This window comes from Danio rerio, chromosome 7 (assembly GCF_049306965.1).
Source record: "Danio rerio strain Tuebingen ecotype United States chromosome 7, GRCz12tu, whole genome shotgun sequence".
Classification (NCBI taxonomy): domain Eukaryota; kingdom Metazoa; phylum Chordata; class Actinopteri; order Cypriniformes; family Danionidae; genus Danio; species Danio rerio.
This window is the reverse complement of record NC_133182.1, coordinates 4,651,864-4,678,297: the sequence shown is the minus strand read 5'-3', so window position 1 is coordinate 4,678,297 and position 26,434 is coordinate 4,651,864. Positions and strand designations below refer to the sequence as shown.

General features: G+C 37.1%; 2 protein-coding genes across 4 annotated transcripts; both read right to left on the bottom strand.

Annotated features, from left to right (window-relative positions):
- Positions 1 to 12,233: 12,233 nt before the first annotated feature.
- On the bottom strand, positions 12,234 to 16,149 carry si:dkey-28d5.14. The gene is made up of 5 exons (XM_073907994.1): positions 16,076 to 16,149; positions 15,899 to 15,937; positions 15,453 to 15,806; positions 14,793 to 15,143; positions 12,234 to 14,636 (listed from the first exon to the last, which is right to left on the bottom strand). Exons 2-5 carry the CDS (start codon positions 15,933 to 15,935, stop codon positions 14,275 to 14,277), a joined length of 1,104 nt encoding a protein of 367 aa, XP_073764095.1. The 5' UTR covers positions 15,936 to 15,937; positions 16,076 to 16,149; the 3' UTR covers positions 12,234 to 14,274.
- Positions 16,150 to 20,339: 4,190 nt separating this feature from the next.
- si:dkey-28d5.13 lies at positions 20,340 to 23,193 on the bottom strand. 3 transcript variants are annotated; one of them, XM_073906020.1, is made up of 5 exons: positions 23,069 to 23,167; positions 22,932 to 22,970; positions 22,486 to 22,839; positions 21,792 to 22,145; positions 20,340 to 21,635 (listed from the first exon to the last, which is right to left on the bottom strand). In XM_073906020.1, exons 2-5 carry the CDS (start codon positions 22,966 to 22,968, stop codon positions 21,274 to 21,276), a joined length of 1,107 nt encoding a protein of 368 aa, XP_073762121.1. In that variant the 5' UTR covers positions 22,969 to 22,970; positions 23,069 to 23,167; the 3' UTR covers positions 20,340 to 21,273. The 3 variants fall into 3 exon arrangements, with proteins under 3 accessions (XP_073762121.1, NP_001315006.1, NP_001103314.2); NM_001328077.1 differs by having other exon boundaries at positions 20,616 to 21,635; positions 23,119 to 23,193; NM_001109844.2 differs by lacking the exon at positions 21,792 to 22,145 and having other exon boundaries at positions 20,616 to 21,635; positions 23,069 to 23,137.
- Between the last annotated feature and the right edge of the window lie 3,241 nt (positions 23,194 to 26,434).

The following is a 26,434-nucleotide window of genomic DNA, read 5'->3' as shown; positions in this document are numbered from 1 at the left end:
GCAGTGTGCAATCATATCTATTCCCAGACATTAAAAACACTATCCTTAACCGTTAACTGCAGATTTAATTTTAGAAACATTATTTGGGAAAGTATGCACATTACTAGGCATTGTGTTCAGTTAATCAACTGAAGAGCAGGCCTAATTTTGGATGTTACACAGAGGGAAAACAGTGTGAGGCAGCCAAAACAGCCATCTTCACCAAGCAAGACACTTTTAGTAAATACAAAAGAACCACTAAATTTCCCTGAGTTAAATTCTTAAAGCCTTATAATAAGATTAACTCCTGCAAATGTTGCAGAGATGTTATCTTACTAGCTAGGAAACATTTAGCAAAAATGACTCTTTTTCTCACTCGCAAAGTCATACGATTGATTGGGTGTTTTTGTGTGTCTCCTGTGTAAAGGAACAGAATCAGAGTCGAAATGATCCACATCCTCTACGTTTTAATCTGCTGTAGCTTTAAACTGATGGACACTCTTAATATCATCAGTTTGTCTGGGCAAAATTCCCTATTTTACATACAACCCTTACATACTTGTTTAGCTGCATCTCAGAGTCCTCATCACAACTCAAATGACATCTTAGGACATAACACTGAGTTTAACACAGGTATAGCCTTATATCAGGCCGTTTGATGATGATTTGCCTTTATTGCCTTGTTTTTTTTTGTTTGTTTTTTACCTTGTATGTAATTTACACATGTGAAGACCCAGCAAAATAAAACTTACCCATAAAAAAATACAAACACACTCACCAATGAGAAGAGCGTAATAAATCGTTTGGGCCATTTCTGATAAAAAATTACAAACAAATGTAAATACTTTCATGTTCTTTGAGTAAAACATTGGTCTTGTTATATAAAAGCATCATATGATTTGTAATCTTTAAGACAATATAAAAATAAGTCTATTCCTATGTAAAGACTGTAAACGTGAGTAGTTCTTACCTTACAGGTGGTGTGTTTCTGTCCTCAGTAAGATGTTTCTGTCTGCAGCTTCAGACAATTTGATTATTCAATATCTGCTCTCATCCGTCATTCAGCACATCACATCATTTGTTTATGACTATAAATGTTTGACACAATAAATGTTTTACTTCCTCTATATTTGTTTATTTGTTCATCTCTTTATGCTAATACTGCTCTACACTGGCATCTGTTAGTCAATACAATTTTACACTAGATTCTTTCTTATAAACAAACCATATTTCAAGAGTTCACATATAGCTGATGATCTATCAAAAGCTTGTTTGGCAGGTTGTCTCGGGAGAGAGCCCTGAGCTCAAGGGATCCTCGAGCCCAGGGCTCCCTCCGATTCACAGGGCAAGAGGGGAGCTTGAGCTCAGGTGGATCTCAAATGCTCCCTGGCTGCAGTGGCCCCAGGATCCCCTCTTGTGTGTTTCTCACAGAAAATGGAAGAACTGCTGAAACTAAACGCTCACACTCCATTCCTGCAAGCCCAGCTCCACACCCACCTCTATGCCCAACTAGCCCTCCACCTGTGAGAGCCACAGCTCTAGGACCAACAACCCCCCGTCTTAAACTGCTGAACATAACAGCTTTCAGTAATTTATGTTGGGTGCCGGCTTTGATAACAGTATCTTTAAGTAGGAACCCTGTATGCCTGTAGCTTTTTCTAGGCCAATATTCATTAATTATGTGACAAAGTCTAAGGCTTCTTTAAGTCGTGTAGCAAATCATTCTAATCTGGTGCATAATAAATGTAAATTGGACTACTGAAGACAAAGTAAATAAAACTGTTGTTATCACTTTTAAACATTTGATTATTTAACAATAACTTCTAGTCAATGATATCAACACAAATTGCCTGATTGCTATGCTTTTAAGTGATGTTTTATAAAATAATTTCAAGAGGAGCACGATCATTCTTTGACGAGGCTAATTCATCATCACACACACACACAATCATTCTATTATCCAATCTGCTCAAAAGCAAACCCCTATAAATAGTCAAACACGTTATACCTCCGTTTCTCTCGACTTCAGCGTCCCTCCACCACCCTAACTCCACACTATTAAACCAGATACTTATTTAAATCTGAGGGGGGAGCATTCTGGAGCCGGGCTAGACACTGCACTCGGACCCTATCTCTCTTTATCCTGATAAGGGGAATAACACGAGTTAGGCTGTCTTCCCGAGCTCAGAGCCCTCTCTCCGGTCAGCACGCCAAATACGCGTTTTCTATTTAGTCAAATATCTGTGAGTGTGAACTCGTGAAATGAAACTTGGCTTGATCACAGTTGTTGTGCAGCAGTCCTAAATGAAGCAGCTCCTGCAGTTAATGAAGGTCATATTGCTTACATCAAGCATATTTGCATCTCCTTGATTTTTTTAACTCAAAAGTTGAGAATGTCATGGATGATATTACTCCTGATAAAGTCAGGAGGAGAACTGGGAGACAAAAAGCAGCTTGGAGAAACTCATGTTAAAAAAAAGACAGTGAGAAAAAGCTGAACACAAGCCATGTGGAGGAAGACGAAACTAGTAGTTGATTTTAACATATATAAATATAGTCTTTATTCTTTTAATGTGGAATTAGGCATTGATAGGAAGACTTTCTTTTCAAACTTTTTAAACAGCCATTTAAACAACACCCTCTTCACAACAGTGGTCTCACAAACCCTAGTAGGATTCCCAGTGAACATATTTGTTTACTGATAAGATTGATAGTATCAGAAAGGCAACCAGCTTATCCAAACAGCCAAGTTGTGCTGATTTCAGACAGACTCATTATTGGTTATAGGTGTGTTTTGAGAATAAACCAATCAGAGTCTTGTCTCCCATTCCCTTTAAGAGTCAGTTGTTTCGCGCCATAGCGCATTTGCTATTTACATGAGAGACTTTGTGGAAAAACTGAACAATTCACTTGAGAGAAAACGGTTCAACAGGGCATCTACAGCGCGAGAATGAGAGATGAGCCTCCTCATTCTTTACTTTCACTTTTGCTCTCTTGGATAGGAAAACTTGTACACACATACTTCCATTTGCCTATAAATATTTAATTTCGTTTGTTAAGCGCAAAGATTTGTTTCCAAACTATTTCTAAACTCAGTTCTAATTTCCAGCAAACGAATAAATGAACAGAAATAACGAAGTGTGGTCAAAAAACCTAGTTATACACATGCTGTATAACTCCAAATACACATGCTGTTGCCCATATGGTCTAAAACCTGACAGGTGGACAAATTTAAGCTTGTTTTTAATAAAACAAATATAAATATGCATATGCATAATAAAAAAATACTGTTAATAATGATAACATTATACAAAAGCCAATTACCATGAATAAACTGAAAAAGCCTCCCAAGATGAAGATTAAAAAATTGAAGATTATATTAATCTAAGCTAAAAAAAAATAATAATCTTTGTACTATTTGAATCCTTTAATTCTTTTTCATTAGTGAAGGTATTTGCGTGTTGCTGTACATCCTGTGTGTATTAAGCAATGTTTAAGCGAGGCGCACAACTGACACGCTCTGCGCTGGACTATGGACCTGCTTTGATCTGGTCTATTGAACAGTCTATTATAGTTCCTCAAAATAGCATTGCGCCTTAACACACCTCCTTTTTTAGACTAGAACATCTATGGGCGCACATATGAGCGCAAATGCAGTTGCTATTTAAACAGCATGGCGCAAAACGTCTAAACAACTCTTGCGCCAGGCTTAAACTAGCAAACAACTATTGCGCCGGGTGTATGATAGGGTTCTATGAAGAGATATTATGCATATTATGAAAACATCAACCTGCTGCCTTGACATATTGCCTACATTCTTTAAAAAGATATTAAACTGTTTATGAGAAGATATCCTAAAATAAATTTCTACACTTAAAAAAAAAAAAACACAATAGAAATAAAGATGAATATTTCAAATCACTGTAATATAAAATTCCAGTAGCTTTTTTAAAATGCATTAAGGTGTGCATTAATTGCCCTGGGGCTCATTTATAGTGTTAGTGAAGCTGCAGAACTCTACATCATATTTTTTATTTTTTATTTTTTAGATGTGGCAAATGTGTCCTCTGACAAATTATCTACATGCATACAAAACTACTAAAACCAACTGACATATACATACCAGGTCAGTTGTGGTGCTGTAATTCTTCCACAGAGATACACAAAAAATGGAGAAGACTTGAAGCATGTGGTTAACCTTGTTATCTATGATCATGCATTGCTCATCGTAGTTGCAAAGGAGCAGAAGATTTTGCTTTAGTAAAGCTATTAAGCTCGGCAGCATCTGCCGCATGAACACATGCATGTAGTACATACATGCATTGTTGCTGTTACATGATGTAGCAGACTGGATTGTTGCTAGATTAGATATGGTTATTTATTAAATTGACCATTTATTGTATTTTATTAACGTCTACCCACACCCCAATCCTAAACCCAACCATCACAGTAACGTAAAAACAGTTGGTGTACTGAGTATTGTTTGTTATCTATTAAATTACCCAATAAATTGTATTTTTTCATTGCCTACCCCCATCCTAAATCCAACCGTCACAGCACTGTAAAAATTTAAATTATTGATATACAGTGTCATAAAAAATGCTGCTATATTGATGTGCATATCGCACTTCCAGCTGGCCGCGTACCCGATCTAGATGTTACCAGCAGACTGACTAGGGTAGAAATATCAGCTATTTACAACACTATTTTACAAAAGATATGGATTGACGGTTCTCACAAAAAAGGGTTTGTTTTTGAAGTGGATTTTATATTCTTTAAAATGTGAAGTTAATATATATATTCAAATTGTATGTGTATAATCTGCTTTGAAAAGATCCATTTGTACGCGGGGGGGTGGGGGGGGGTTGTGTAGGGGGGGAATCAAAGGATACAACGAAACCAGACCACTCTTTTTAGACTTAGGCAATGACTGAATAAATGTTATGCTCTTGATAGTTTAGCAACTGGCAGTGTGCAATCATATCTATTCCCAGACATTAAAAACACTCCCCTTAACCATTAACTGCATTAACTGAAACATTATTTGGGAAAGTATGCACATTACTAGGCATTGTGTTCAGTTAATCAACTGAAGAGCAGGCCTAATTTTGGATGTTACACAGAGGGAAAACAGTGTGAGGCAGCCAAAACAGCCATCTTCACCAAGCAAGACACTTTTAGTAAATACAAAAGAACCACTAAATTTCCCTGAGTTAAATTCTTAAAGCCTTATAATAAGATTAACTCCTGCAAATGTTGCAGAGATGTTATCTTACTAGCTAGGAAACATTTAGCAAAAATGACTCTTTTTCTCACTCGCAAAGTCATACGATTGATTGGGTGTTTTTGTGTGTCTCCTGTGTAAAGGAACAGAATCAGAGTCGAAATGATCCACATCCTCTACGTTTTAATCTGCTGTAGCTTTAAACTGATGGACACTCTTAATATCATCAGTTTGTCTGGGCAAAATTCCCTATTTTACATACAACCCTTACATACTTGTTTAGCTGCATCTCAGAGTCCTCATCACAACTCAAATGACATCTTAGGACATAACACTGAGTTTAACACAGGTATAGCCTTATATCAGGCCGTTTGATGATGATTTGCCTTTATTGCCTTGTTTTTTTTTGTTTGTTTTTTACCTTGTATGTAATTTACACATGTGAAGACCCAGCAAAATAAAACTTACCCATAAAAAAATACAAACACACTCACCAATGAGAAGAGCGTAATAAATCGTTTGGGCCATTTCTGATAAAAAATTACAAACAAATGTAAATACTTTCATGTTCTTTGAGTAAAACATTGGTCTTGTTATATAAAAGCATCATATGATTTGTAATCTTTAAGACAATATAAAAATAAGTCTATTCCTATGTAAAGACTGTAAACGTGAGTAGTTCTTACCTTACAGGTGGTGTGTTTCTGTCCTCAGTAAGATGTTTCTGTCTGCAGCTTCAGACAATTTGATTATTCAATATCTGCTCTCATCCGTCATTCAGCACATCACATCATTTGTTTATGACTATAAATGTTTGACACAATAAATGTTTTACTTCCTCTATATTTGTTTATTTGTTCATCTCTTTATGCTAATACTGCTCTACACTGGCATCTGTTAGTCAATACAATTTTACACTAGATTCTTTCTTATAAACAAACCATATTTCAAGAGTTCACATATAGCTGATGATCTATCAAAAGCTTGTTTGGCAGGTTGTCTCGGGAGAGAGCCCTGAGCTCAAGGGATCCTCGAGCCCAGGGCTCCCTCCGATTCACAGGGCAAGAGGGGAGCTTGAGCTCAGGTGGATCTCAAATGCTCCCTGGCTGCAGTGGCCCCAGGATCCCCTCTTGTGTGTTTCTCACAGAAAATGGAAGAACTGCTGAAACTAAACGCTCACACTCCATTCCTGCAAGCCCAGCTCCACACCCACCTCTATGCCCAACTAGCCCTCCACCTGTGAGAGCCACAGCTCTAGGACCAACAACCCCCCGTCTTAAACTGCTGAACATAACAGCTTTCAGTAATTTATGTTGGGTGCCGGCTTTGATAACAGTATCTTTAAGTAGGAACCCTGTATGCCTGTAGCTTTTTCTAGGCCAATATTCATTAATTATGTGACAAAGTCTAAGGCTTCTTTAAGTCGTGTAGCAAATCATTCTAATCTGGTGCATAATAAATGTAAATTGGACTACTGAAGACAAAGTAAATAAAACTGTTGTTATCACTTTTAAACATTTGATTATTTAACAATAACTTCTAGTCAATGATATCAACACAAATTGCCTGATTGCTATGCTTTTAAGTGATGTTTTATAAAATAATTTCAAGAGGAGCACGATCATTCTTTGACGAGGCTAATTCATCATCACACACACACAATCATTCTATTATCCAATCTGCTCAAAAGCAAACCCCTATAAATAGTCAAACAAGTTATACCTCCGTTTCTCTCGACTTCAGCGTCCCTCCACCACCCTAACTCCACACTATTAAACCAGATACTTATTTAAATCTGAGGGGGGAGCATTCTGGAGCCGGGCTAGACACTGCACTCGGACCCTATCTCTCTTTATCCTGATAAGGGGAATAACACGAGTTAGGCTGTCTTCCCGAGCTCAGAGCCCTCTCCCCGGTCAGCACGCCAAATAAGCATTTTCTTTTTAGTCAAATATCTGTGAGTGTGAACTCGTGAAATGAAACTTGGCTTGATCACAGTTGTTGTGCAGCAGTCCTAAATGAAGCAGCTCCTGCAGTTAATGAAGGTCATATTGCTTACATCAAGCATATTTGCATCTCCTTGATTTTTTTAACTCAAAAGTTGAAAATGTCATGGATGATATTACTCCTGATAAAGTCAGGAGGAGAACTGGGAGACAAAAAGCAGCTTGGAGAAACTCATGTTAAAAAAAAGACAGTGAGAAAAAGCTGAACACAAGCCATGTGGAGGAAGACGAAACTAGTAGTTGATTTTAACATCTATAAATATAGTCTTTATTCTTTTAATGTGGAACTAGGCATTGATAGGAAGACTTTCTTTTCAAACTTTTTAAACAGCCATTTAAACAACACCCTCTTCACAACAGTGGTCTCACAAACCCTAGTAGGATTCCCAGTGAACATATTTGTTTACTGATAAGATTGATAGTATCAGAAAGGCAACCAGCTTATCCAATCAGCCAAGTTGTGCTGATTTCAGACAGACTCATTATTGGTCATAGGTGTGTTTTGAGAATAAACCAATCAGAGTCTTGTCTCCCATTCCCTTTAAGAGTCAGTTGTTTCGCGCCATAACGCATTTGCTATTTACATGAGAGACTTTGTGGAAAAACTGAACACTTCACTTGAGAGAAAACGGTTCAACAGGGCATCTACAGCGCGAGAATGAGAGATGAGCCTCCTCATTCTTTACTTTCACTTTTGCTCTCTTGGATAGGAAAACTTGTACGCACATACTTCCATTTGCCTATAAATATTTAATTTAGTTTGTTAAGCGCAAACATTCGTTTCAAAACTATTCCTAAACTCAGTTCTAATTTCCAGCAAACGAATAAATGAACAACAATAACGAAGTGTGGTCAAAAAACCGAGTTATACACATGCTGTCATGGTCGGGTGAGGGGAAAAGGAGCGAGGACTCAATTGCAACAATTAAGGGTTTTATTAATAATAAAGTAAAAACAAAAGGCAAAACAAAACTACCCCGAGGGGGAAAACATTAACAAAACACACAAACTTAGCTGGACTGACAAGACAAGGCAAGACTGGAGCAGGAACACGGGGAGTGTAGACAACGAACTGGCAAAGGACTGAAAACATGAGGGGGATTATAAAGCAAAAAGTAAATTGACACACAGGTGAACACAATTAACTAATAATGGGTTAACAAGGAGGGTGGGACTAGACAATAGACGGGAGAGCGCATGACACAGAGAGACAATACAAGCCATGCGCTCACATAACACAACACTGAAGCACACGACAAAAGCACGTGACCACAATGTAAACACCGAGCCACGTGCTTTGACAAAAGAAGCAAGACACGAGCACACGATGAATGAAAACACTCACCGTGCGCTCACACACGCAGCGTGCATGCTTCATCCCAGCGCCGACCAAAACCGAAACCAACAAGACTGAGACGCTGGGAATGAAACACCATGCTGCTGACAGACGAAAACACAAACACGAGTACAAGAGCGCACGCGTTTGAGTGACGCAGAGCGCGCGCGAGGCCGCATCAAGCAGTAGCGCTCACACTCTGCGTACACCCACGACAGCGCGCACACACAGAGACAGAAACAGGACCAGACACAGGTAGTGTCAGAGATCTGCCACCAAAACAATAATTTACAAGACCAGAGTGGCAGAACCCTGACACATGCTGTATAACTCCAAATACACATGCTGTGCCCCATATGGTCTAAAACCTGACAGGTGGACAAATTTAAGCTTGTTTTTAATAAAACAAATATAAATATGCATATGCATAATAAAAAAAATACTGTTAATAATGATAACATTATACAAAAGCAAATTGCCATGAATAAACTGAAAAAGCCTCCCAAGATGAAGATTAAAAAATTGAAGATTATATTAATCTAAGCTAAAAAAAATAATAATCTTTGTACTATTTGAATCCTTTAATTCTTTTTCATTAGTGAAGGTATTTGCGTGTTGCTGTACATCCTGTGTGTATTAAGCAATGTTTAAGCGAGGCGCACAACTGACACGCTCTGCGCTGGACTATGGACCTGCTTTGATCTGGTCTATTGAACAGTCTATTATAGTTCCTCAAAATAGCATTGCGCCTTAACACACCTCCTTTTTTAGACTAGAACATCTATGGGCGCACATATGAGCGCAAATGCAGTTGCTATTTAAACAGCATGGCGCAAAACGTCTAAACAACTCTTGCGCCAGGCTTAAACTAGCAAACAACTATTGCGCCGGGTGTATGATAGGGTTCTATGAAGAGATATTATGCATATTATGAAAACATCAACCTGCTGCGTGACATATTGCCTACATTCTTTAAAACGATATTAAACTGTTTATAAGTAGATATCCTAAAATAAATTTCTACACTTAAAAAAAAAAAACACAATAGAAATAAAGATAAATAAAGAATATTTCAAATCACTGTAATATAAAATTCCAGTAGCTTTTTTAAAATGCATTAAGGTGTGCATTAATTGCCCTGGGGCTCATTTATAGTGTTAGTGAAGCTGCAGAACTCTACATCATATTTTTTATTTTTTATTTTTTTGATGTGGCAAATGTGTCCTCTGACAAATTATCTACATGCATACAAAACTACTAAAACCAACTGACATATACATACCAGGTCAGTTGTGGTGCTGTAATTCTTCCACAGAGATACACAAAAAACGGAGAAGACTTGAAGCATGTGGTTACCCTTGTTATCTATGATCATGCATTGCTCATCGTAGTTGCAAAGGAGCAGAAGATTTTGCTTTAGTAAAGCTATTAAGCTCGGCAGCATCTGCCGCATGAACACATGCATGTAGTACATACATGCATTGTTGCTGTTACATGATGTAGCAGACTGGATTGTTGCTAGATCAGATATGGTTATTTATTAAATTTACCATTTATTGTATTTTATTAACGTCTACCCACACCCCAATCCTAAACCCAACCATCACAGTAACGTAAAAACAGTTGGTGTACTGAGTATTGTTTGTTATCTATTAAATTACCCAATAAATAGTATTTTTTCATTGCCTACCCCCATCCTAAATCCAACCGTCACAGCACTGTAAAAATTTAAATTATTGATATACAGTGTCATAAAAAATGCTGCTATATTGATGTGCATATCGCACTTCCAGCTGGCCGCGTACCCGATCTAGATGTTACCAGCAGACTGACTAGGGTAGAAATATCAGCTATTTACATCACTATTTTACAAAAGATATGGATTGACGGGTCTCACAAAAAAGGGTTTGTTTTTGAAGTGGATTTTATATTCTTTAAAATGTGAAGTTAATCTATATATTCAAATTGTATGTGTATAATCTGCTCGTAGACTTGCATACCATTAGAACAATTATCATATCACAAGAAATGGATAAGTTGTATAGTTACCAGGTGTGTGTCAGGGGTTAACCTAGGTGGAATTTGGAGTCAGGGGTTAAACTAGGAGGGATCTTGTGTAATATATGGAGAACAAAGGAAAACAATTGTTGTCAAAGTGTATTTAAACAGGCCAGCACATTAGGGAGGCAGAATTTTTCAGACAGCGATGCTACTGGGGGTCTCCTGAAAGTTCTCCTTTGTTGTCGACAATAAAGAACTCTTCTGAAATCAAAACCATTTGACTTTGCTGATCATTGAAGAAAAGAAAAAAACCACCTCATTTTCAGATCTATCTACACTTTGATCTAATTTTCAAACAAAAACTAAAAACTAAAAAAAAAAAAAAATCTGCTGTTTACCCCTGTTTTTTTGTTTGTTTGTTTGTTTAAGCTTTCTTAGACTGTACCTGAAACAGTGTTCAGTCGGCAGAGAGACGACACACGTCGTGTTGCCAAAAGTTGTGGGAAAAGAATAAGAAATGTTTGGAGATACGGGTCGCCAGTGTTGCTTTCATAATGTGAAGGTTTTGTTTTCATTTTCTCTCTATAAGAGAGCTGCTGGACTCACGCATGGATCCGTAGAGGCGACGCGCAGCTGAAAAGCGTTTGTTTGGAATATTTTTTGCTCGAGAGCTTTTCTCATCAATGGTGAGATCCGGGTTTGCTGCTCATCTCTTTTAAAAAAGACGCAGCTCCAGTATGTGCTGATTATCCTGTCTACAGATTCGGTAAGTTTGTGCAATCAGCGCCCTTTCTTTGTTCATTCAGATGGCAAAGTTATAGTTCATATGGTCAGCAGTACTCTTTCAGTGTTTAAAGACAGACCTTAGTCAAAATTATTTCTAAGTTACTTAGTTTACAGTATGTTAATATCACTACAATATTGAAAGATCCGCTGTAAATGCTGCTCTCTGTGTGTAAACACGTGAACACTGTAAGCAAACTATTGCCGACCGTCGTGTTCAATTTTCGCCGCATTTTGTGACAGGATTGTCTACACACACACAGAGTTACAGAGAAATGGAGAGACTTTTTTCTCTTATACGACGTGCGGTATCAAACATCCCACCGTCAGTCTTTCTCCCCTGCATGTGCGTTTGTTTGTATTTGGTCAGAAGCGTGTGCCCAAATGGCAACTCCCATTTTTATTCAAACCCAGCGCATTTTTCCTCCCCCGACACTCCCCCCCCAAACAAAGCTAGACACACCCACTTTCCTGACTTTTTCCAAACTAGAGGTGTGAAAACATCCTGCTGAAACGGGGGGTTTCATGGCCCTTTAAAAATCCCAAAAAAAGAGTAGGGGTTTAACCCTGACATTCTGGACAAATTTGGCTACTGGCCTGTGTCCATCATGGCCTCCTAACCCTCCTCATATCGTAATTGGCTTCATCGTCTCCTCTCCACCAATCAGCTGGTGTGTGGTGTGCGGTCTGGCGCAAAACGGCTGCCGCTGCGTCATCAAGGTGGATGCTGCACACTGGTGGTGGATGAGGAGATTCCCCCAAAAATGAAAAATGTATAAAGCGCTTTGATTATTTAGAAAAGTGCTACATGTGAAAAAATTATTATTATTATTATTATTATTATTATTATTACTACATTTAATGATTTTCAATTCAGATGAGAAAACAGTAAAAACATAAGATTGCTGGTTTAACATGTTTATTTCAGCTGGTGTTGGGGATGCATTCAAAGGACAAAATAATTAAAATGTTTTAAATAATTTACAATGATCAACTTTAGTTTTTTTTTTTTTTTTTTTTTTAAGTGCAACCGTGTAAATGTACACAATTTTCAATGATCCACATTCAACCAGTCTTTTTTATATAAAGACATGATAGAAATAATAAAGGAAACTCTATAGGTGAAAAGGAATTACCCACACCATCATACAAGGATCCATAAACTATACAAGAAAATAATTTTGAAAATTCATACTTCAGTTTAAAATAAATATATAATGATTAAAACAAAACATTACAGTCATATAAACCTCAGATTCCCAATAAAATCAGTGATATGATTAGACTAGTTTATTTGACATTTACACATGTAAAAAAAGCTTTTATCCAAAGGCACTATAAATTACTCATCACAAAACTTGGATAGCAGAATAAGACCTCGTATTCTGGAACAAAAATATATCATAGAGCAGGCCCGGATTAAGAATTCACAGGCCCATTGGGCACAATGTCTCGTAGGCCCCCTACCTGGTCGCACCCCTTTTGTTAAATAAAAAAAATAAGAATAACCTAATATTTTTAAAATAAAACTAATCTATAATGTATTGCATGCATTTTTAAAATAAATTATATACAGTACTTTTTTTGTAGTTTACAGAGATTTAACTATTTTTTAAAGCATTTAAAGCACACTTTTAAAAAAATACTAATACAACTAGGGGAAAGTAATGGATTTTAATATATTGTTTAAGTTCATAGAAGCAGTCCTAAAATTTTTATTTAAAGGTAATTTTAATGTATAACTTGTACCAACTTGTAATGCATATGATTTGGATAAAACCTCTCCAATCCAGGTCTATGAATCTGAGTCCTCCATAATACACATACAGTAATGATTCCTACTTGTCTTCCTTATCATGAAGTGTAGGCAAAATCAGATATGTAGTGGGGGAAAAAAATGAGTTCATCAGACGCTGGATTCTAACCGGGTTCATGATTGCGTCAAAACAAGATGCCATGCACTTTACTACTTACGCCACTCCCGCTGCTATGTGTCGCGCTCATTAGTTATGTTTTCTCTGTCAATAAAACGGTGATGGGCAGGAATCACTCAACTAGCTTATTCCAATGAGGTGCGCTATTTGCATTTAGCCTAAATAGACACTCCAAAATTAGCATTTTTTTCCAGCCTCGCAGGGCCTCCGAGAGCGCACGGGCCCCTGGGCCTGTGCCCATAATGCACATTGGTTAATCCGGCCCCTTCATAGTTAATAAAGCTTGTTCTAACAACAGATAAAAACACCACAAACCCCAAACACTTTGAATGAACTGTTCACCGCACAAAATTAATCAGTTTTTTTTTTTGAAGTGCTTAAATAATATGTCAAATAATATGTGCTTTGAAATTTTTTTTTTTTTTGTGTAATCTTTTTTTGTTAAGTCAGATCAAGAGTTAAACTACACCAGCTCTTTTTTCCAAATGTGTCATTAAAATATTTACAAATGTACAAAACTGATCAGAGGTCAGATGGTAATTAGACATGGGTTCATGGAAGGTTTACTCTAATGACAAACCATTAAAAATTAAAGTCATTTGCATGAGGTACAACATAAAGCTTGATTTGATGAATTTCTGACTCTGTCAACAAGATTTGAGCTCAAAACCATTACAGTTTCTCAAAGATGCCAAATCCCCACAATGCTGTGCTTCAAAATTACCAATTACTACTGTAGTGTTATGCTGGGTTCACAACTAGTGTGAGATTAAGTGTCCATGCAGGTAAATTACATACAAAGATTATCACCTCTTCTGCAATAGTTAAAACAAAAACAACAACCAAAAAACATCTCACAACTAATCCTGAGCAAGATAAGCAATGCTTCACACTTGCTGTGATAAGACATTAATGCCTACTAAAGTTGATGTCAAATATTAAGTAAAATGTTACTTCACAATCCAATTATAAATGAAAACAGAACACATTCCTCATCTTACTTCTTCACTCTCAGTAGTTTGTGCAGATGAAGTTGAGTTGGTCAGTTTCAGGACGGCTGATCCAGGTCTGATTTCCTCCAGACTGAACTGCTCCAGATCTCACTGTGGGCTCACAGTCCTCCTCTGATGTGCCGTTCCCTGGAGCCCAGTACTGATAGCACACGGTCTCTCCACTCACCCAGAACCAGATGCCCAAAGCACAGGAGTGACGTAAACCCAACCACACCGCCTCAGTAGACGCCAGTTTAACCACGTTCATCACCTTATATTGCATCTCCACTGACTTAACCGAGACCAGATCCACATGATTCTGTCTGCAGTATCTCAGAGCTTCAGACCACGACAGATTCTGCTGGACCACAATCAGTTTATCTGGACACAAAACAAAGCAGAAACTAGAGAGAGACTGATCAACAACAACATGCAGAACAAACACTGTGGAGGAATTTGTCATGTCAGACATGTAGAGTCAACTTTAAGAGATCTGGAGCTGATGATGGATTGAGTGTGTTTGCAGGATCTGCTCACCTTCATGACACACAAAAGGAAGCTGCCATCTAACACTACACAAGTAGTCGCTCCATTGTCCCTGGTTGGACATTTCAACCACTCCACAGTGTTTATCATCTGGAGCTTTAGCTTTTTCAGCATTCCAGTATCTGAATGAGGAGTTGCTCTTATCTGACCACTGCCATGGGTCACTGAACAGACCGATCCAGACTTCAGATCCAAATTTATGACTGTCATTAATGAACTTCTCCAGCTGTTGACTCTCATTCTGGTTCCTCACACTGACCAGATCAATGTGATTCTGTCTGCAGTAACTCTGAGCATCTCTCCAGTTCATCGTCTGATTGACAAACACCAGTCCTCCGCTCACTTTAAGAAAATACATTTATTTTATCAGTTTATTCTTATTCAGCTTTGGATGTGAACAGAAGCAGTGGTGAAATGTTAAGAACAATTGTTTATCAATATTACTTTGGTTTCTATTTTGAGTCTTTAAACAATGACCTGTTCGACTACAATTCAGCATCTCTTTTTCTGTTCAGTTAACAGCTTTGTCAAAAATATATGCTACAACAATACAGCAGATTTGATTCAATGTAAATTTTATAGTGTCACATTTATAATTATATTTAAAAGATCTTTTGTTAAATAAAAATGTATTATTAAGTTTGTACTCACTTTTGCAGATGAAAGTCCAGGTGTTACTACATGATCCAACAAACCACTTTCCATTAGTCATAACAGTACAATTATTACTGCCGGCTGGTTGTCCAGATGCCCAGTTCACAAAGAACACAGGATCACCTGAAGACCAATGCCAATTACTGTCATTTGTACCCTGAAGACCAATCCAGACACCATCATTCACATTCACATTCACACTCTTGTTCAGCTGGATCATGTCATTCATGTTGTCAACAGTGGCCAGATCTGTGTATTTCTCTCTGCAGTATCTCTGAGCTTCAGCCCATTCCTTCTCCTCATTGATAAAGTGATACTGACGCTGAACACATTCAGATATGGAGCAGAGAGCTGTGAAAGAGACACTTTGCTTTAATGTTGTTCAGAACAGAGTCAAACCTAATGAAACTATAAACCATAAATAAAACTACAAACACACTCACCAATGAGGAGAAGAGGGAAATATTGAGTCTGAGCCATTTCTGAAGAAGAAACACATTGATAAACATAAAAAATCTGATACATTCTAGAGAAGAAAAATGTCAACAGAAACACAAATGCAGAGTACACAATAATGAAGAATATCTAAAGTGTAATATGTAGATGTGTGTTGTTCTTACTGCAGAGCTGGTGTGTTTCTGTCCTCCGTCTGATGTTTCTGTTTGCAGTTTCAGACTGTATGATTATTCTATATCTGCTCTAATCCTTCAGTAAACACGTCACATTATTTGTTTATTACACTAAACAAAAGGCTTATTCATTTTCTTCCTCATTCTGGTGTATTTGCATATTTCATTAACTGCATTTTTTTTCTCACTGTTGATCATTGATTCTGTATGTTTTTGAAGTGAGTTTATTTGAATGTGGTCGAGAGTCGAGTCTGCTGTAATATATCTCACAATGTGTGATTCATCTATATCTGCTCTCATCCATCTTTCAGCACAGTACATCTTTTGTCTTATATTTCAGTTCTCAATATCTATTCATCTTTTTTTTTTTGGATCCATTTGCACACTGGCATCTGTCATTCAGTATCAGTAAACCTAAATATTGACCAGACAATGTTATAAAAGTAAAAATTTGTCATTTGCAGTAATCAAAGATTTTATAAAAATAATTATCATTTTGTAAAAAAAAAAAAAATAGTAATAATAAAATAATAATAATATATCAGTGAATGTGGTCAGAAGCCAAAAGTGATACATGTGCTGACCAGGAGGATAGTGAGAGAGATAGAAAAAAAGAGCTTGCTTGACCTTTAAAAAAGCTCATCTGGACAAAGTAAAAGTCTTCTGCTCTTCTGTTTTATGGTCAGATGACAGAGTGATTGAATTGTTTTGCCACAATAATGTAGTTTGGAGTCATTTGGAGTGGGAGAAGCCTTCAACCTTTAGACCATCAACCCCACTGTCAAACATGGTGGTGGGAGTCTAATGTTTTAGAAGGTGTTTTTCAGCTGGTGGACCAGGAAATCTATTCACAGTAAATGGCACCATGAAAAAGGAGCAAACATGAAGATTTTCAACAACAACATCAGTCAGTCTGCAGAGAAACTTGACCTTGAGCACCAGGGGACATTTCAGACTGACAATGAGCCAAAATACACAGCAAAAGTGGTGAAGAAATGGTTATCATTATCAGACAAAAACAATAACATTTTTGCAGTGGCCCAGCCAGAGTCCTGACTTAAATCCAATTGAGAATCTGGAAGAGCTAAAGATCAGCATGATGGCAAAGAGAGCCTCCAACCTGAAAGAGCAATTATAGGAAGTGTTTATTTGCTGTAATAGGCAATAAAGGCTTTTCTATTGATTATTGAGAAGGGTATGCATCATTTTGGACATGCCACTTTTTGGTCAAATGTAAAAAAAAGCTGAGAACTTGTTTTATTTCAAAATGATGTGCATCATCTTATTATCTTTTGGAAGAAGTTTGTGTCAGTACCGGTTAAAAAATAACTTACTGGTTAAATAAAATTAACTTTAAATCAGATTTTGGGTGTGAATAATTTCAGTCTTGGCTGTATTTTAAGTCAATTAAGTGTTTTCTGATCTGGCATGCACATCAGCCTGTTGCTGGAACTCCCAAAACCAAAACATGAACCTTTAATAATCCATGATTGGGGTTCTTTAATATCACTGACAAGCTCTGTAACAATGTTTCCTATAACATGTGAGGAAATACGGATTACATTAAATTTATTAATAGATAAATTATTTTGTTTAAAAAGGTAATTGACTCCAAATATTTAAATATTTATTTAACCTATTTATCCATTTCTATCCAGTCTATTGTTAAATACCCCAGAAGAGCTCTACACACACTTCTCTGTTGCTGTTCATTAAATCTTTTCCTGACAGCCGAATGTCTCTTCTGAATTCATACAGTTCTGTTCTAATCATCTCCAATACATTCGTCTGGAAATGTCTGTTAAGTCTGAGGGTAAATTCCAGAAAGTAAAGTTAACTTACCCTCTGCTAAACTCTGAACTAGGTTCATTACAACTAAACCTGCTTAATCAAGCTGTATCAGTACCAATAGCACACTTGAGAGTAAGTTCAGGAACTCAGAGTTTGTGAACTGTGAATACAATCAACATTCTCAGCAAAACATCTAAACCAAGAGTCACCATGAAAACAGATGCCAACAATCAGCATGCCACATCTTTACTTTCTTATTCTCCTGTTTAATGGCGAGTTACATTCCTAAGGATTATCCCCCCCTATTTATAGTTGTAACATTTATTATTGATCTTAATTATTTTTCCATAATTTTGTTTTGGGTGTTTTCACCTTTAATAGACAGGTTAGCATAGATTACAACCAGAAAATGTGGTAAGCAGAGAGAGGGGAAGGATCAGCATAGGACCTCGAGCCAGTAATCAAACTCAGGTCACCGTAAACACCTCAGTGCCACGAGTCAGCACTCTAATAACTAGGATATTTGCACCAACTTCGATCTTAATTTTTTATAATGAAAATTATATTTTATAAGGTAATATATATATATATATATATAATATATATATATATATGTATATATATATATATATATATATATATATATATATATATATATATATATATATATATATATAATATATATATATAATAAAAATACATAAACTATAGATTTTATTCAAAGCATCCGGCTAAAAAACAAATAAAAATAATGCAGATCCACCAGGTTAGATAAGAAAGTAATAAATACCAGTACATATAAACATTATCTTATAATGGCATTTTATAGTGAACACACTATACATTAAGTACACTATATATTTATAAATAATCTATGAAACACACATGTATAAAACTCAGTTGTAGGCTTGGGAGGTAATAAGCCGCCTTTCCACTGCACACGACATTTAGACACGACTGTCGGAATACGCCCCCTTGTGGCTGGCGCACAGTATTTTCAGTGTTGTCGTGCACCACGGGGGAGAAGCTGATTCTCAAGCGTGTCCGAAATAAAGGACTGCAAAAGCAAGAGCCTTTATTCTGTGTGCGTTTACATGGTTTAATGGATGAATGAATACTAGAAACTCATAGACCGCTAAAATATTGAAGGGAATGTGGAGACAACATTGAAAATATATATTTTTATTACTTTCTTACTTACATATATGAATAGAAACGTTTTTCTTCAATATAGACATTTTATAATTTAAAAAAATAACCAAATAAACTTCTATTTCTCATCTCGCACGCATGGACCTGCTTGGACAACACTGGAATACATCATATCCGGTCGGCAGGTCGCATGCGGTCTAGTCGCAGGAGTTTAAATATTTCAACGGATCCGCAGCTCAATTCGGATCCGAATTTTCCGCATACGGAGATGATCGGAACTCAGCGCAGCTCCCGGACTGCTCCCCATTGGAAATGAATGACTTCCGGTCTGACGCTTGTCGTGTGCAGTGGAAAGGCGCTATACAGTAGATTGGTATACCGCAGGGTCTAAAAATAGCAACGTGTCAGTTTTAATACTGTTATACTGTCATAAAAACAATACACTTAAATAGGAGACAATTATTAAATATTATTTATTTAACGCCTACAAATGCGTATGCGTGATTGTCATCACAAGACAGTGTTGAGGAGAGAGAGGGAGAGGTGAGGTGGCGAGTGGCGCACCAAGTGACCTGCAGTTTGTCAGTATTTCCGGTTACAAGCCAACAGTTTGGTGACGCTGTCTGAGCCTTACGTCACAATTTTTTTATTATGCACGTTAATACAGGATACTGCTGTAAAATAGGGAGGAGGTTTGACGGTATCAAAATTTATATACCGTCAAAGCCTACTTAGTCTTCTCTGTTTTTGGAGCTGAAAGCTGAGTTTTTTTTGATAAAAAATATCCTAAAACTTATCCAAGTATGTCCCATAACCCGCTGTCTGGATTATCTGCTCAAGGTGTGTTTAATAAATGTGTGAACTCTGCAGGACACTGGTTGTCCTGTATGAGCAGGTATGAAAAACAGCACATTTACTTTTACACTAATAAGCCAAAAACTCACAAATTCAGCTTTAATATCTTGTAGTGTTGGGGTTATTTTAGAAAGCTGCTCTTGCAATACAGGTGAAATGTTAATGCTAATAATGACGATTTACAAGTAATACACTGCGAAAGGGGCTATTGTTCATTATATGTAATGTATTATTTTAGTTTTATTTCATATTTCTGATGTTTACTCCTGTTATTTTTGTTTGTTTGTTTATAAAGCATGAATACATTTGTATATGTGCACATTCTCATTATTCATTTGCTTATGTACACTGCAGGCTTTGACATTCTGGATGGACAATATTTACATACATAGTGTATCTGACGTAAAACTGATGAACAGTGGGCTATTGTTTAACTAGAGTCAGATATTGTTATTGCTCTGATTAAATTTAATTCAATGTCATTCATTTGGTGCAAAAATGTTCAAAAAGTAAATTACAAAACTATCTTTTTATAAAAGGCCGTCTGAAATGTGTTAAAATGTAAATTAACTGTTTGTTATTGTTGGAATATTTTCAATACTAAATGTAGAAATGTTTGTGCATGTCGATCAATTCCCTGTAAATTAATCTGCATAAAGACAGATTATCCTCAGTATTTAATATATTACATTATATCATTTAACTCTGATGAGAAAACACTAAAGAAGTAAAATTACTAGTTTTACATGTTTATTTAAGCTGGTGTTGGTGAAACATTTCAACACAAAATGATTGTAAATATTTTAATAACAAACTTTATTTTTAAAGAATAACCATTACTGAATTTCACTGAGGTACATAATGATCAACGATTCACATTAATATAAAGACATGATAGAAATAATAAAGACAACTCTATAGGTAAAAAAATTATTACCCATCAAGGCCATAACCATCATACAGAGTTAAACAAAACACAAGAAAATAAGAAAGATCATGTATAAATGTATAAAACTGATGATTGTAAAAAAATCTATCGATTATACGGACACAGGTTCACAGAAGCTTCACTCAGAAGTGATGAAGCACTGAAATTTATATTAATTCTGCATAATGTATGAAATATCAAAGCTTCACTCAATAAAATCTCATGACTGTCAGATTAATTTATAAAACCAACATTTGTGTTTCTCTATATTTTACCCAATTTAAGTTGACATAACTCAGCTTTAACAGTGCAGTTTCAGAAAGATTTCAAATCCCCACACAGCTGCTCTTCAGATATGCTCATCACTATAATAATGCATTAATGCCTGCTGATGTTGAAGATTAAATGTAAAATTTTTACTTCAGTGATAAATGAACACATTCCTCATCTTACTTCTTCACTCTCAGTAGTTTCTACAGATGAAGTTGAGTTGGTCAGTTTCAGGACGGCTGATCCAGGTCTGATTTCCTCCAGACTGAACTGCTCCAGATCTCACTGTGGGCTCACAGTCCTCCTCTGATGTGCCGTTCCCTGGAGCCCAGTTCTGATAGCACACGGTCTGTCCACTCACCCAGAACCAGATGCCCAAAGCACAGGAGTGACGTAAACCCAACCACACCGCCTCAGTAGACGCCAGTTTAACCATGATCATCACCTTATACTGCATCTCTACTGACTGAACCGAGACCAGATCCACATGATGCTGTCTGCAGTATCTCAGAGCTTCAGACCACGACAGATTCTGCTGGATCACAATCAGTTTATCTGGACACAAAACAAAGCAGAAACTAGAGAGAGACTGATCAACAACAACATGCAGAACAAACACTGTGGAGGAATTTGTCATGTCAGACATGTAGAGTCAACTTTAAGAGATCTGGAGCTGATGATGGATTGAGTGTGTTTGGAGGATCTGCTCACCTTCATGACATATAAAAGGAAACTGGTTATTGGTATTATTAGACATGTATATACTCCATTGTCCCTGGCTAAACTGTTCAACTGCTGCACGGTGTTCGTTAGTTTGACTAATAGGTTGACCAGTTTTCCAGTATCTGAATGAGGAGTTGCTCTGATCTGACCACTGCCATGGGTCACTGAACAGACCGATCCAGACTGAAGATCCAGATGTCTGACTGTCATTAATGAACTTCTCCAGCTGTTGATTCTCATTCTGGTTCCTCACACTGACCAGATCAATGTGATTCTGTCTGCAGTAACTCTGAGCATCTCTCCAGTTCATCGTCTGATTGACAAACACCAGTCCTCTGCTCACTTTAAGAAAATCAATTTATTTTTTTCAGTTTATTCTTATTCAGCTTTGTATGTGAACAGAAACAGCTGTGAGATGCTAAAAACAACTGTTTATTAATATTACTATGGTTACTATTTTTATTCTTTGAACTAAATGACAATTAACTTTCTCTTTTTTCTGTTTAGTTAAAAGTATATTTGTCAAAAATACCTGCCATAACAACACAGCAGATTTGACTTTTTTTTTTTTTTTTTTTTTTTTGGAGAATTTTGTTTTGCAATGTAATTTTTTTATGTCACATTTATTCTGTTTAAATAATCTTTTGTTAAATTAAAGTTTATTATTAATGTTTGTACTCACTGTTGTAGCAGATGAAAGTCCAGGTGGCAGTACATGCCCCAACAAACCACTTTCCATTAGTCATAACAGCACAATTATCACCGCTGTATGGTTGTCCAGATGCCCAGTTCAGAAAGAACACAGGATCACCTGAAGACCAATGCCATTTATAAACATTTGTACCCTGAAGACCAATCCAGGCAGCTCTATAATTTGCGTCCACACTCTTGTTCAGCTGGATCATGTCGTTCATGTTGTCAACAGTGGCCAGATCTGTGTATTTCTCTCTGCAGTAACTCTGAGCTTCAGTCCAGTTCTTGTTCTCATTTATAAAGTGATACTGACGCTGAACACATTCAGATATGGAGCAGAGAGCTGTGAAAGAGACACTTTGCTTTAATGCTTTTCAGAACAGAGTCAAACCTAATGAAACTATAAACCATAAATAAAACCACAAACACACTCACCAATGAGGAGAAGAGGGAAATATAGAGTCTGAGCCATTTCTGAGGAAAAAACACAGTAAGAAACATGTAAACAATCTGATCAATTTTGGAGTAAAACATTACAACAGTTAATAAAAAAAGAAAAAAATGCAGAGTACACAATAATGAAGAATATCAAGTGTAATATGAAGATGTGAGTTGTTTTTGCCTCAGAGCTGGTGTGTTTCTGTTCTCAGTCTGGTGTTTCTGTCTGCAGTGTGATTATCCTATACCTGCTCTCATCTATCATTCAACACTTTGCATAATTTGTTTATTACTCTAAACAAAATACGTCTCAATTTTTCTTCCTCATTCTGGTGTATTTGCATATTTCTTTCCTCTCTGTTGATCATTGCTTCTGTATGTTTTTGAAGTGAGTTTATTTGAATGCGTCCGAGAGTCCAGTCTACTGTAATATGTCTTACAATGTGTGATTCTCCTATATCTGCTCTCATCCATCTTTCAGGACATCAAGTATTTTGTTTATGACTGTAAAAGCCCCCGTTTGTATTTCAGTTCTGTGAATTTGTCCAAAAAATGTTTCTAATATATTTGCACATATTGACTAGATGTCATGATTACCAGCGATCGTACTTCATAAGATCGCTGGATTTCACTTACATGACCTTGGACTACAAATCCGACATTTCTGGACTACATTTTCATACATGCACTCCGCTCACAGACACGCATGCTTTCTCATCTAGACTGATTACACTTGCACCACCTGAGGACTGTCAAAGACTGATTACACACACTATTTAAGCAGCACACACACTCATTCACATTGCAGAGTCTTGATCATCTATATAGTGACATTACAACGCGTTTCCTAGTCTTGTTTGCCTGTTTTGACCTTAGCCTTGTTAGCCTTTTTGTCTTAGTCTGCCCCCTGCCTTACGACCTCTCGCCTGTTATTTGACTACGATTCTGGACTGCCTCTATACATCTGTTTGCACCTGTGTTGACCTTTGCTTGCCTGACCACTGAAAAAACCTGCACATGGATCCTACTTCTGTTGTCAGTGTCACTCCCCGTATTACACCAGATAAGCATACACTTGTAATTTGCAGCTATTAATGATTTTTTCAAGAGTTCACACTTAGCTGATGATTGATTATAAGCAAGTTTGGCATGCTGTCCCGGGAGAGAGCCCTGAGCTCGAAGGTTCATGGGCCGTGGGCTCCCTCTCGTTTGGAGGAAGAAAGGGGAGCCTCGAGCTCAGGTAGATCTCGACAACTCCCCCTTGATATTAGCTAAAGACTAAAAATTGAATGCTTTTAAAAGATATGCTGCATTATTATATTACCTGTATTGAAAATTTAGATTTATCAATTTACTTGTTGTGCATGTTTTTGGAATGTGGGAGGAAACCGAAGGACCCGGGAAAAACCCACGCAAGCACGGGAAGAACATGCAAACTACACACAGAAACGACCACCGGCCTGTTAAGGAACTAGAACTGGTTACGTTCTTGCTGTGAGGCGACAGTGCTAGTCACTGGGCCACCGTGCTGCCCTATGGAGGGAAAGGTGAAAAGGTAGGGGTGGAAGGGGGGATTCTTCAAATCGAAGATCACTGTAGTGAAAAAACCCTGGCTCTTTATAGTGGGTTAGGAATGGCCTGATTGGTGGATCAAGCATGCTAATGCAGAACCAGCTGTGTTCAATCATAATCGCGTGCTCCTCTCGAAATTAGTTTATGAATAAACTTCACTTAAATTACCTTGTGAAATAGGGAAAGCAATAATAATATTAATAATAATAGCCCCCCTGTATATTTCCCCCGCAATTTGTTTAACAGAAAGAAGTTTATTTCAGCACATTTCTAATCATACTAGTTTTAATAACTCATTTCTAATAACTGATTTATTTTATCTTTGCCATGATGACAGTAAATAATATTAGACTAGATATTCTTCAAGACACTTCTATACAGCTTTAAAGTGACATTTAAAGGCTTCACTAGGTTAATTAGGGTAAAGTTAGAGTAATTAGGCAAGTTATTAATATTGATCTTAAAATGGCTAAAAAAAACTGATTTTATTCCAAACAAAGTAAAACAAATAAGACTTTCTACAGCAGAAAAAATACTATAAAAAAAAAAAAACACTGAAAAAAAAATCTGTCCTCTTTTATTTATTTTCCTTTGGCTTAGTCTCTATTTCAGAGGTTGCCACAATGGAATGAATTGCTAATTATTTCATCATATGTTTTACACAGCGGATGAGCAAAATGAAAACAAATACATGAATAAAAAATAAACAAATTAAATAAATCACAGGAGGGGTTATAATTTTGACTTCAACTGTATATTTCAAGGCAGACACAGATTGTAATGATTGAATTGTTTCGCCACAATGATGTAGCCTTCATTTGGCATAAAAAAGGAGAAGCCTTCAACACTAAGAACAACAACCCCACTGTCAAACATGGTGGTGGGAGTCTAATGTTTTACGGGGTGTTTTTCAGCCAGTGGATAAAGTCATCTAATCACAGTAAATGGCACCATGAAAAAGGAGCAAACATGAAGATTTTCAACAACAACATCAGACAGTCTGCAGAAAATCTTGGCCTTGAGCACTAGTGGACATTTTAGACTGACAACGTGCCAAAGTACATAGCAAAAGTGGTGAAGAAATGGTTATAAGACAAAATTATTAAAGTGCACTTAGTTTACCCCTTTTTATGATTTAATATTAGTATTCTGGTTCTTCTAAGTGTGCCAGTTTAGGTTTAGTTTAAAACACAGTTCAGATGTTTTAATTATAATGTGTTTAAAAGTGTCTAGTTGGGGACGCGTACACAGTTCCAGTACACAGTACACAGTACACAGCTCAACAGTTACGGCTTCCTGCCCAACGTAACAAGGGGGCGGAGCCAAGAGCTCCCATGCTCTGTGTTTGCAACAGACAGACAGAGGGAAAGAAGTTATGCTAGGATGAGCATTCGTACATGTACGAGTCGGAAACAGACCAAGCAGAGAGTCCAAAATCATTTGTGTCTTTGTATAGTCTCGGTGTTAAAGTGCCGAGCTTGAACACTGAGACTAATAACCACACACTGAATTAACTTAAGCCGCACCACTGACCCAAAGCTCCGCCTTGTGCACCCCGACAGAAACCCACGCCACGCAGAGCCTCTGACCCGAAGCTCTGTTGTGTGCACCCCGACAGAAACCCATGCCCAGAACTCTAAAATGCAAGGTCCGCGCTACGCAAAAGGTACAAGCAATAATTCCGATTACAGCGATAATGTGGAGAATATTGATCTTGTGTTGAGCCCAATGAGACTTTCATCTAAAAATAGAGCACGGGTGTTCCTTTAATGATACCGCTTTGACTCACACGCTAAAAATGGCGGACGTGCAACAAGAAACTGAGGATATGATCGTGACGCGAGGCTGTCAATCAATATTGGTGGGCAGGGGAACCGCACTCCTACGTAAAGTTGCGGTCAGTCTTAAAACCGCTCCAATTGGTCCAC

Bases quoted from the DNA above. Each gene is read 5' to 3' on its own strand.
- si:dkey-28d5.14 (XM_073907994.1), bottom strand. From the start codon at position 15,935: ATGGCTCAGACTCAATATTTCCCTCTTCTCCTCATTG. The intron at 15,807-15,898 runs GTGAGTGTGTTT...TCTCTTTCACAG, and splicing joins TTTCCCTCTTCTCCTCATTG to CTCTCTGCTCCATATCTGAA. The intron at 15,144-15,452 runs GTGAGTACAAAC...ATTTTCTTAAAG, and splicing joins CTGGACTTTCATCTGCAAAA to TGAGCGGAGGACTGGTGTTT.
- si:dkey-28d5.13 (NM_001328077.1), bottom strand. From the start codon at position 22,968: ATGGCTCAGACTCTATATTTCCCTCTTCTCCTCATTG. The intron at 22,146-22,485 runs GTGAGTACAAAC...ATTTTCTTAAAG, and splicing joins GACTTTCATCTGCTACAACA to TGAGCAGAGGACTGGTGTTT. The intron at 21,636-21,791 runs GTGAGCAGATCC...TTTTGTGTCCAG, and splicing joins TCCTTTTATATGTCATGAAG to ATAAACTGATTGTGATCCAG.